The sequence below is a fragment of the Cimex lectularius genome, unplaced genomic scaffold (genome assembly GCF_000648675.2).
Source record: "Cimex lectularius strain Harlan isolate CLEC.00 unplaced genomic scaffold, Clec_2.1 scaffold137, whole genome shotgun sequence".
In the NCBI taxonomy this organism is placed as follows: Eukaryota; Metazoa; Arthropoda; class Insecta; order Hemiptera; family Cimicidae; genus Cimex; species Cimex lectularius.
The window spans coordinates 669,787-683,206 of record NW_019392687.1 but is presented as its reverse complement, the minus strand read 5'-3'; the positions used below and the strand labels follow the sequence as shown (position 1 = coordinate 683,206).

At 32.6% G+C, this 13,420-nt stretch overlaps 1 protein-coding gene across 1 annotated transcript in view; it reads right to left on the bottom strand.

The window, feature by feature from the left end:
- LOC106664824 (putative inorganic phosphate cotransporter) overlaps window positions 1–10,678 on the bottom strand; it is a 98,321-nt gene extending 87,643 nt beyond the window's left edge. The window contains exon 1 of the mRNA XM_014390843.2: window positions 10,507–10,678. Within this exon, the coding sequence (XP_014246329.1) occupies window positions 10,507–10,564 (58 nt within the window). The 5' untranslated portion in view covers window positions 10,565–10,678. The remainder of the gene's footprint in view (window positions 1–10,506) is intronic.
- Window positions 10,679–13,420: the final 2,742 nt, after the last annotated feature.

Genomic DNA, 13,420 nt, shown 5'->3' with positions numbered 1-13,420 from the left:
ACAAATAAACTTCTGATATTTTCATTGGAACATGTTGAATAAATAATCCAGCATGTCTTACTCTCAGAAAACATAAAAAAATTAAATTATGACTAAAACTTATGACTTATCGATCATCGAACAAGATTGGAATTGCGATTATGTGTTTTGGTTGAGTGAGTGCATTTATTAGTGTGAGGGGTGATGGTGAAATATAGCGTTACCTTCGCTCAGGCTGTGTTTTTAGGGTTGATGACGTATATTTATAAAAGTACCCCATCTATCCTAATTTAGATTAAATGATTAATATTTTGTGTAAGTCGATGTAGGAATATCGAGTTTCCACCGACTATCAAAATGAGTACGTAAGTGTGAATGTATTTATTTGTGCGAATGTATTATACTAGTTAATAATTTTTAGGCTAGATTATATTTTGCATGTGTTGGGGGATGAATTGACCTAGATAGGTTGGGAAGCGACGATCTCTTGTGCATTTGGCTTTAGGGATTCTAGCGACCCAGCAACATAACGGGGTAGGTGAACTACCCTGAGGTAGACTCCATAGTATCATCACATTGTGGTAAAAATTCAACAAGAATGGAAACAAATTTGAAAACTAGTGTTAAAAAATAAACATTTGCCATCCAAATATGTAATGAACTAGACCCAAATATCACAAAAGACTAGAGTAAAAAATGAACAAAGTTTTCAAGATGTGATAATTAATACGAGAGATCTACTATCCCTTTCTATAGTATGATCTAATTTTGAAAATTTGTTAGGATAGTTGAAAATCTTTAGGGTACTGGGCAGTTCGAGACACGTTTTGAGATAATTTCCTCTGCTTGGAGAGCTTTTAAAGAAAAAACTAGTAAAGAGCTCAACATCAAAACCAATAAAGTACCGGTTGACGGGCAGGAACTAAAAAAAACTCTTACTTTACCAACAAGTGGGCTTGTTCTCTGGGGCTGTGCCAGCAAGAAAACGATCAAATTATAAAAAGTTAGATTTTAGTTCGGTATCTATCTTTATCTTCATTGTTAATTGGTATAATGTTTTGACTGGAGTAAATTATGTATTTTAACTGTTGTAAATTTTTATGGGTCTTTTAGTGCTATATGTCATGTTTGTATATTTTCAAGTTTTAATGTTCACTTCGTTGTTTTATGCTTGTCTGTTTTGTTGATAGTTCGTGGCGCTTTTTCTGTGATGAGTTTGACAGTTTGATTTTCGTCATTGACCCTGGTTCTTATGTTCTTTGTGCCTTTTGTTTATCGATGTTTTTGTCACTGCATTACTGTAATACATATATGTTATATTTCCTACCGTTCAATTAAACATCGCATATATTTTAAACAAATTCTAACAAATAAAGTGGTGTTTTTTTTTTTTAATTTATAATAACTGAGATTATGGTTATTATGTCGTTTTTATTCCGCCACGTTTCGCTTTTATTTTGCTAGACAATCGACGGTGGGAATTTTTAGGATTTTTTCCTGTATACCCTCTCTAATTATTGTCCGCCAATGTGACAGAAGATCGAAACACAATAGACAATTTTACAACCCGGGAAAAATGGTCAATTTTAAGCAATTTTGACACCCAGTTATCGGTGTTGATTTGATCTGGCAATAAAATATAATAAATTATTTGACAAAACATTACAAATTGGACGAATGCAAAAAATAGGAACGCGATAAGCAGTTATTAAAAAAATTATGAAGTGGTCATGAACATAAGACTTTTTTTCGGATGATTTTATCGTTTATTATATCACGCCGATTAGAGATAACAGGTCATTACCGACAGCTGTTAATTAACACTATTCCTTTATTCTATCGTTAGAAAAATCTAGAGTTCTTTAAAACCAAATGTTAAAAATAGAAGAGTAACAGAAGCTTATAAAAGTCAGTGAGCTCAGTGAAATTTATTGACAAGTAATATCAACATTTCCTAATTAGCCTAGTTTGTCAAAACTTTTGTCAACTATAACTACTTTTGTTTTAGCGTTAGACAATTTACTATAATTAAAGTAGAAAGCAAGGATTAGAAGTTCAAAGCGGATACAAAATAAAGTACCGGACGTCAGGTGCCTAGTGGCTGTTAACAATAAGCTTCATATCCACAATGTCACGGTTAAAGCAATGATTCTAAGTATTCCTAAAATGAAGTTTGAAGAACTTTTATCTCTTAATAAATCATTTTATGTCAATTACGAAACAGACTATTAAATATCCTATCGTTAAAAAAATCTAGTGTTTTTTAAGACCAGAAGGTGAGGGAGAGTGCATTAACAGAAGCTCATAACAGTCAGCAAAATACACTTAGTAAAAATTATTGACAATCAATATCAAATAGTTTCCTACTAACTACTCTAGGCAAACCTTTATAAATTATTAAGAGGCATTCCAAACAAATGGTAAAAATTAATGAAAACCATTTGTCAACTACAACTCCTGTTATTATAGTATTAGACGATTTACTATCCTTAAGTAGAAAGCAAGGATAAAAGTACAAATTAGATACAAAAGAAAGTACCAAAAGTCAGCGACCTAAGTGGTTATGTTAACAATACGCTACATCATCATCAATGTCACCGTTAAAGCAATGGTTTTAAGCAACCCTTACCATCCCTAACCAATGAAGCTTTGGCGAACTTTTATCTCTTATTAAATCATTTTATGTCAATTGCAAAACGTGCCAATAAAGATTATAACATACAAGCCAAAAGTGTAGGAGGGAAGTACAGTGAAAATAGTCAGCGAGCCTAGTGAAATTTATGGACGACATTTCTTACTAACTAGCCTAGGCAAACCATTTTATAGTTATCAATAGGCACACCATAAAAAATGGTAAAACTGGCTGAAAACCGTTTCTCAGCTATAACTCTTCTTATTACGGCATTAGCATAAAGTAGAAAGCAATGAATGGAAGTACAAGGTAAGTACAAACGAAAGTACCGGAAGTCAGCTGCCTAAATGATTATTAACAATAGGCTTCATAAATCATCAATGTCATGGTTTTAAGCATGGCTAACATGAAGCTTTGACCACTTCCATCGTTTATTAAATCGTTTTATGTCAATTAATTACAAATTTTAAGATTCTTTTAAATTTATTAAAGTTCGTGGTCCTATTGAACGAATAAGGGATATAAGCACGGAGAGGTATCGATACAAAACCTCCAATGAAGTTTGTGAACAAATCCATTACAGTTCGTGGTCCGATTGCCCAATTAACATTTTTCAATTAATTAATCTTTATGTAAGGTATTTGTTGAGATAAAAAAGACAGCGTCACAAGCGGGATTCGAACCCACCACTTGAGCTATCGTGACTTCGATCCAAGCGTGAAAAATGGCAAAAAGGAGGAAGAATTCAAAAGGTGGGGTTGAGATGGGAAGTTGGTGTCCGAGTTGATCGAAGTCACGATAGCTCAAGTGGTAGAGCAGCGGCATATTGAGCCGAAGGTCGTGGGTTCGATTCCCGCTCGTGACGCTGATTTTTTTATCTAAACAAATACCTTATATAAAGATTAATTAATTGAGATTATTTTAAACATTTGAAACGCGTAAGAAAAGAACAACCTACAAAAGATTAACCGTTATGCCATCATGTTTTATGTTTTCTTAATATGGTAAACATTAATTCTGTGAAAATGTTATCGTCGAAATCTCATGTCAATTAGAAAGAATTTAGACCGTTACTGAAAGACTGAGTCTGCCACTCACAATGCTATTGTTAGACTATTTTGGCAACGACCACTAAGTTTCATTTGTGAATTATTTCCATTGTTATCAACTTGAAAGGCGGTCTGAAAGTTAATCGTCAAGTTGGAAAGGGGTTATTTCACTTTTTAAACAGCGTGATAATCGTTTTTCAACCGTGTCAAAACAGTCAATTGTAACTTGACCAAACGATCGACACCGCGCTGCAGAAAAAGTTTTCAAACGGCCGGAACCTGACCGGCGGTTCTTCTATTGACTATGAATGACCATAGTTCACTTGACTGATCACTTCCCTGATACACTATCAATCCATACAAAATATATAAAAATAAAAATATACTTTACTTTCAGTCTTAATTTTTCCAAATAATAATTTTTGCAAAAAATTATTTTTAATCAAAAGCTCTTAGAAAACAGCTAAACTTAGTTAAATTGACCCCTCTCAATTTATGAAAAACCATGGCAAAAAATATGGCTGGCTAAAATAGTTATACAGGATATATCTGTATTGGAAAAATCCGAAAAAATAAGTCTTGATTTAAATAATGACGTCACAGTTTTCATTTGGTGAATTGGTGAACTGGCTTCTTTTCAGTAGAATCGTCATAGTGTACCAACTCTGCTTCAAAACCTTGTTTGTGTTGACAAAAATTCATTTTACGAAAACGGCTCAATATTACCTAATAAAACCGAAAAACTTTTCTATAGAACTGGAGTTTATAAAGAGCTTGTAAAGAAATAATAAAAAGTAAAATTATCATGTGGCCAAAACTTCTGAAAACCAGGCACAGAGGTACAAAAAAAACGGAATATAAATAATGAACTTATGGTTGTCATGTTGGAGAATGGGTGAACTGTCTTTTTTTCCACTAGAAGGCAAAATTAATCAACTTTATTTTAAAACTTTTGGCAAAAAATCATTTTACGAAAACGACTTAAAATTACCTAATAAACACAAAACCTTTTCGAGGGAACTAAAGTTTATGAGATAATAATAATTCCAATTAATTATTTTTTTCACCTCAACCTTAGATAAAATATTAATTAATTGGAATAATTAATATGGTCGATTATAAAAGACACTTTTGATTATCATCCAAGACCAGGTTTTTCCTACCACGTACTACCTAAAGCATACGAAACCTGACGATCGAAGATGAAAAATTCAATCTGCAAGCATTTTCCAGAGACAGTCCATCATATTACCTCCGCATGGCCTGTACATGCATAAAAAATTACCTTGCTCGATATAACAATATAATACAAATTCTTCACACCTCAATAGCTGAAAATGGTCTCTAATCCATTCGAGGACCCCTACTACGAATATAAACCTCCTTGATAATAGAAAAAGTACATTCTACTGGGACAGACCCATCTGCCACAATCGGCCATTTATAACCTCGCACAGTAAATCTACCGAAACCGTCTATTTCATAAATATAGCAGTCCCTAGCATCACTATCATCTTGGTAGCCTATAATGAAAAAATAAGGAAATACCGGGAGCTCGACCTTGAAATAAAAAATGTATGAACAAGAGTTGAAAAAGACCCAATTATGCAATAACAGATAGTGATCTCTGCTATGGGTGTCGTTCGAACCCCTTTGGTTAAAGGCCTAGCCAACCTTGGGTAACCAGTAAGCCAACTAATAGGTCAAATGCAGAAATCCGTTAACCTGATCAAATGCCAAATATCTTGGTTGGTAATGAACGACACCCTAGTTCAAAACTAATACCTGTGACACCCTTGCCTCAGCCACGAGTCAAAGAATTGAAAGCACGCTAAAATAGTGGAAGGCAAATTAAAAAATTAAATAAATAACAAAAATTATCATTTGTCCAAAACCACTGAAAACCAGGCACAAAGAAAAAAAAATTGGAAATCCTCGATGTAATAATGAAGTGATGAGCTTTATTTTGGTGATTTGATGAAATGACTTTCTTGACTAGAATTGATAAAAACAGATAATACAAAATTGATCCCTCTACTAGGGCTTTTGAACTACTAAAACTAATACCATTTTAATTAATTGGTTTTATATGTAATTAATTATTAAAAATCAATAAAAATGTACGGATAAAACGAATGTGAACCTTAAAATTACTATACTGTAGCACTAAAAAATCTCCAAAGTGATTATTTAGTAATGATTTTTTTTAGTTATTTTTTCTGTTAATGAAATCATTGCTACAATGGTTTCATAAAAGAAAGACTTTTTTTAATATACTAATTTATTTGTAGCCTGTCTTTTCTGGTGGTTTGAAAACTGACCATACTCAATATGAGAGGTTATAGGTGAGGCCAACATGAAGGGCTCTGGGGATGTGTGTGAGTTTGGGCAGTAGGGTTGGGCAAGAGGAATATTGTGTTCGTTAAATTCACAGTTTCCGTGGTCCGCTTGACCAATTAATATCTTTCAATTAATTAAGGTTTTTAGTTGAGATAAAAAAGTCAGTGCCACAAGCGAGATTCGAACCCACGACCTTCGGTTAATTTGAACATATGGAGTCGAACTGTTCGGTCAATCCATCAATGTCCAGGGTTTCCAAAATTTCCTCAGATATATTGTCAGTCTCCTTACTTCGTCATAAATCTGACTATCCACAACGAACATAATTAATTAAGGTTTTTAGTTAAGATAAAAAGTCAATATCACGAGCGGGATTCGAACCCAAGACCTTCGGCTAGATACGCCGCTCTTCTACCACTAGAGCTATTGTGACTTCAATAAGTTCAAGTGAAGCCAGGATAGCTCAAGTGGTAGAGGAGCGGCGTATCTAGCTGAAGATCGTGGGTTCGAATCCCGCTCGTGACATTGACTTTTTTATCTCAACTAAAAACCTTAATTAATTGAGTTCGTTATGGATAGTGAAATTATGTCGTATTAAGGATCTGAGGAAATTTTGGAAACCCTGGACATTGATGGACTGACAGAACCCCACAGTTCCAGTCCATATGTTCAAATTTGTCGCAGTTATATAGTTTTTATGTTTTAACTTTGATAAGTTGTTTTTCAGTATTGTTTGGAATGGAGGGAGGGTAAATTTACTCCTTCGTAGGTAACTATGATAGTAACTAGGGAAGTCCAAATTATGACGAGTGGAATTCCTCCTTGTTGGTGTAAGCGTAGGACAAGACTTTTTTTAATGTAAATTTACACTGAGTACCTCCATATTTTTCACCGGAAAATTCAGATTGAAACTTAAAAAGCATTATTAGGTCCATTACCTCGCAAAACTTCACGAAGTAAGAGTTAAGTCAAAAACCTTCGCTCCTAGCCGAGAATGAATCCTAGACCGTGATGATGCGAGAATAATATATTCAGGAGGCAAATTGAGTCTGAATGCCTTTTGAATGCTTAAAAAGCCTGTAATTGATATAAATCGCTTTAAAACAGTCTTTAAAAAAATTCAAAGCAACGAATTTTGGTCTATATTAAACTAATTTTTCGTCTATTTCCTACTCACGAAAAATTTATTTTTAACAGGAAGGACAATTATAACAATTATTCTATAATCGGTCACTGCCTAATACGTTTTAATTACAGGGAAAATTGGGTTAACCCGAGTTTATATCGCGCTAATTTTATTCTTTTTTATATCATTTAAACTCAATTATTTTCCTTTTTTCTCTCTGATTTGTATGACCTTACAGTTCCAGTTTAAAATATCTTCTGCGTTTCGTCAGCGGGTTTGAGGCCCAGGATGCACAGGGATCACGTTGATGACTGCGATTTAGCCATGCGTTCAACCACTTTCAAACGCTTATGACTTCGACTGTAATCGGCTGTTTTGCAATCGAATTGGGAAATGTGCTTTAGTAAGAGTTGGAAAAAAAATAGACGTTGGACCTTTATTTGGACAATTTCTGCAATATAATTGATATCAGCCTTCAATATTATAAATTTGATTAAAAAACCAGAGATAACTGTTATTTATTGCATAAATGGTAGTCAATTATGCCAGATTTCTTCCTCTGGGTTTGAAAAGTTATATTTATAGCATAAAGTAAAAAAAATGGAAAGAAAACATCAGCACACAAACTAGCAGAAGACTCAACAAGTGACGGTGAAAAAGTCGATTCTATGCTGATCAGGATGACTGGATACGAGCAAACTAGAAAATAATAACGATTCGCTCACGACACAAAAACTTCACAATAGCACAATATTGAAGGCTTAAAATAGACTACAAAACAAAGAGAAAAATTTTGGTCATTTGAAAATAAGAAACAACGTAGAAAAAAAAGGAGTGAATAGTGTAACTTTGGATAATCTAGGCTATTATTTGGCGAAACATGGTCGAAACTAATGATGTTTAAACTATAAGACAATAAAAAAATGTATATTTCAATTATTCAATCTATAACTGGCATGTTTAACATTCCATGTTACCCTAACTACAAAGTGTTTCGCCAGTTACAGTTATTTTGTTGGCCTGCGGAGGGGGCATTTTCTTATTTTCTATTAACTATTCATCAAAGCTCAAGAGGCCCGAAGTTTTATTTTCGCGATTCTTTGGTAGTTTTTCTCTTGAGTTTCTTCATCCTAGCAAGTTGTGCTCATGCTGAGTCGGTGTGCCCGAGGACCGAAATAACGTGTTTCAGCATTTCACATTTCTTCCTCAGGCCTGGGCGAGTGAGAAGACACCTGTCGGGACTTAGTAAGTCCAACCTTTTTAAAATACTTATTTTGTTACCGCTGGAGAAATAGATCAAAGTTTTTCTTCTCGGCCGTAACCCAAACTTTTGTCAATAAGTAAAAGTTGAATAATCGCAACCTATTCTACAAAATATATATATATATATATATATATATATCCCATTTTGATTTTTTATGTTTTCAATATTTAATTATAGGCAAGGAGCAATATTTTGAAATTAATTTTTAAATAAGAAACATGTAGAACATAAAGTTATGAGCAGCGAATTTTGTACATTTTAGACTATACTTTTATAATGGTAAAAATAGTTCGATTATTTATTATGTTAATCAAATAATCTATAACAGGATATTTAATGAACAATTCGAAAAAGTTAATTACGCACAATTTCTTCAATACGTGAAAGTTCAGTTGAATAAACAAAACAAGAACACCAAATTTCGATAATATTTTTGTTTTTTAATATTAAATACCCCATTCTGGTTTTTGATACGTTTTCAATATTTACTTATAAGCGAGGAGCAATAGTTTATGAACAATAGTTGAAAATTATTTGGAAATAAGAAACAATATAGAGCAGAAAGTTGTTAGAAGCAGAAGTTCGGACATTTTAGACTATATTTTGTAGAGAATGGTAAAAACTGTTTTCTGTTTCTTTTTTTTCAAACTATAGAACAATAAAAATGTATACTTTATTCATTCAAACTATAACTAGTGTTAATAAAAAATTCCGGGCGTAAATTACGTTAAATATAAAATTTGTTCTACAGGTGAAAGTCCTGGTATATAGTCCTGGTAATGGTGTATAAACAAAATACGAAACGCCAAATTTGCGTAGTATTTTTTTTTCAAATCTAAGTTTTTTTATGGTTTTTCATTATTTAATTATAAATGAAGTGCAAGTGTTAGAAAATTATTTGAAAATAAAAAACCTTGTAGAACAGAAAATCGTGAGTAATTTTGGACAATTTAGACTATGTTTTACAGAAATCGTTCAAAAATGATGTTTTTCAAACTATGTTATAATGAAAAAATGTATATTTTAATCATTCCAACTATAATTGGTACGTTTAATAAACAATTCCATGTGTAAGTGACGTTAAATACAAAATTTGTTCAATATGTGAAAGCCCTGTTGAATAAGCAAAATACGAAACACCAAATTTCTATATTGTTTTTTGAAGTGAAGAACAGATTTTTGAAAATTATTTGAAAGTAAGAAACCTTGTAGAACGGAAAGTCGTGAACAGCACAATTTTGAACAATTTAGACTATATTTTATAGAGAAGTAATTTTTTTTGTTAACTCTAAAACAATAAAAAAGTATACTTTAATCATTCAAACTATAACTGGTATATTAATAAACAATTCCGGGTGTAAATTAAAATTTGTTCAATACGTGAAACTTCGGCTGAATAAACAAAATACGAAACACTAAATTAATATAGTATTTTTTTAATATACCAATTAGATTTTGATGGGTTTAAAACATTTAATTATAAGTGAAGTGCAGTTTTTGAAAATAATTTGAAAATAAGAAACCTAGTAAAACGGAAAGTCGTGAGCAGCATATATTGAACAATTTAGACTGTATTTCAGAAAATGGTCAAAACTATTTTTCTACTCAAAACAATAATGCAAAATGTGTTCAATACGTGAATGTCTCATTGAATAAACAAACCACGAAACACGATATTTCTATAGATTTTTTAATATCCCATTTTGATTTTTTGACATATTTCTACTTTTATTTATAAGTGTGAACTATATTTTGAAATAAAAATCAATTTATCGTATGAAAAGGGCATAACTTTGGACTATTTAGACTTCATTTTGCACAGCATGGTCAAAATTTGTTTTTTCCAACTTGTATATAATATAATAATTATTATATGTATATTTATTATTTAAACTGTTATATTTTAATATGTTAAAATTAGATCCAGGTGTCATTTACGCTAGATGCAAGGTTTGTTCAATAAGTGAAAGTTGAAAATTTTTCATTTTACGCTAACTTTTTATTTATATCAAATATAATATTTTAATGTTTTTGTTTTTGTTATTTCAAAATTTATTTTAAATTTAATTTTAATAACGTGGTTTTTATATATTTTAGGGGGTGGATCTGAATTTACCTTTTTGAGCAACCATCTCCTCGATCTCGACGCGCGGCGTTTCTTCCTGGGCCCCCATGGCTCGCTTCTTAAACAGCCGACGAATGACAGTCGACGAATGACAACCGGCGAATGACAACCGGTGTATTACAACGGGAAGGCGACTAAGAATGCGACTGCCAGTCTGACCGTCCCGACATCCGTCTCGCCCCCACCTGATCACCGCCTTCTCCCCCTTCTCGTGGCAGGGTCACCCCCTGAATTTTCGTATTTTTGTTTTCTATTTTATTTATATATTTTTATCAATATTATGCAATTTTGTGTCAACGTTTGATCTTCTTTCTTCTGCCTTCCTGAATAAACTTAAAAAAAAAGTTTTTTAGGACGGTTCGTAACAGCAAAGGTCAACCCTCGGGGTGCCGGTTTTTGAAAAACAAGCCCATTTTTTTATTAATACAGGGCCGCTGGATTCGAACCCGGGACATGTTGAGAGTGCCTCAACAGAGGTTGAGAGGCCTTGCCTGCCTGGCACACGCAAGAATGGCACAATTACACAGAAGACAAACACTTTGAGCCCTGAAGATGATCTCAATAAAGATCGAAAAGTTGGCACGATAAAGAAAATGTTTTTCTGAAACCTACATCACATCAGACCGCATCTCACGATTTCTGAATAAATATTTCACATAGTTTGAGATTTATGAGATTAGACAGTTTAAAATATTATCCAATATCTTTCTGAAATTGGCCTGATTTTCACAGAATAAATCATACAAATTTTTCTTCCTTACAAACTGTTCCGAATGGTGGAGCAAAAGCTCAGAGAAAATCTTTGATAGTCCAAACAAAGTATTCCTTTTCTCATCGTAACAGTGATATTTCTGCAACAATTTAATTTTTATTACTTTATTTAAAAGTTTAAAACAATCATCCTGATAAAAACAGAAGAGGAATGATTAATGCATGAGGCAAAATCTCTCATTTAATTGATTTATATACATAACACAATCAGCATTTCTTTCCTAGGAGGAAGCTTTATTTATTTTTTCAACCTGAAATTTATCTTATTTATTTATTTTCCTTAGTTACATCATAAAATATATTGATATAATATTTGTGATTTTGTTTTTATCTTATGTCCAAATAGGTCAAATAGTTCATTATTTTATACCATTATTATGAAACTTACATGCATTTGTTTTCTGTTTTGATATATGAACAACGATTTTATCCTGAATAATGATTTTCAAAACAGGGTTTATTTACCCTAAATTAATTACATTTGGTCTTTCCTCGCTGGTTTGGTCTGTCAGATGCACATTAGCATTTCACCATCTACATCTTGTTGGTTTGGGCCTATGCCTCACCCAACTTATAATCCTAACAACCATTAAAGATTTTGAACTGATGAATAATTAAGGATAGGCAGACTAGAATAACTGGAACTCAAATTAAAAATACTTAGTATAAGGATTTACAAAATTTTGAAGAAAAAAAAAAGATAATCTAATATGTAATAAGATAATCTAATATGTAATAATTACATCATAAAGCATATACAGTGAAAATTATATACAAACATTAATCTTTTTTAATAATAAATGTTCTAATCAATATCGTTAAAAACTTTGTCTTCAACTTTAAGCAAAGGACAAGACTTCCTTTGCTGACCTTAATACATCAATCTTAATTTGTCTAAAACAGGTCGCCAAATTAAAGGATTGACATGTCCAATGTTGGCTTTCCATAATTTCTTAATACCCATAACATTCTAAACCCAAAGATGTCCCTATGGCATACAGCTGTTGTTAGACCCATGATGGCCTATAGTTGTGTGGTTTGGTGAACAAAGACATTGCAACTAAGTGTGGTCATGATCCTTGATACCAGAGAGAATCGCGTGGCAATGGGAAAAACCCCAAATGGAGTTCTGGAAGTCTTTCTGAAACAACCACCACTACATATCTTTATCCATGATAGGCCAAAGTCACACATCATAGGGACTAATGCAAGGACAGGCTACAATACCTACTCCCAAAACAAGGAGCACCTAAAGCTTCAGAAGGATCTTAAGGCAGACATGTTGATGACTCATAAATTCAGATTTAATAATTTCAAATTAAAATACAAGGTAGAGCAGACTGGGAGAAAGGGATTCCAGTTAATCCGGCCTGATCTGGTATACAGATGACTCCAAAACCAAATATGACTCAGGAGCTGGTATTTATGGAAATAAACATAGCACTAGAATTACTAGCCTTAGGTGATATGCCATTGTCTTTGAAGCGGCAACTGTGACTGTTGAACTTTGTGCCAAGGAGATTAAAAAGCTAGGAATCATTAGCAGAAGAACGGCAGGGGCAACAGTAGCCGCAATAGTCTAGGCATTGACACAGTGCTCATTACTATAAGGTAAAGGTTTGAATCCAGTGGACCTGCATTCAAACCCGACATACTTACAAATGGGCTTTTTTTTCTTCAAAAACACTTGCACCCGAGGACCTCTGCTGTTGCGAACCCTCATCAGAGGAAGGAAGAATTAAAAAAATTTTAAAAATTCATTAATTAATAAAAACTAAATAATTATTTTTTGAGTTGTTTTATTTAAAACTTGAAATTTATAAGATTAAGTTGTTGGATTTAAATTGTCTGGTTAGTTAGAAAACATTTCCATGTGGGTTTTTTTTAATAAGAAAGAAAATACATTACTTATTTACATTTATTTGGACATTTTGGGAATTTACATCCATCATCAGCATCTTATATTTATTAAATTTATAATTGTTAATAACCTATTGTATTTTAAAAGGTATGACCATCTTGCATTTGACAAATAAAATGCCAAATTGTCTAAAATCCTGTCATTTGGGATTGAATTACAGCTTTGTCAGAATTAGGGGAAAAAACAAAATTACCCTTGTCTGAATACCAGAGC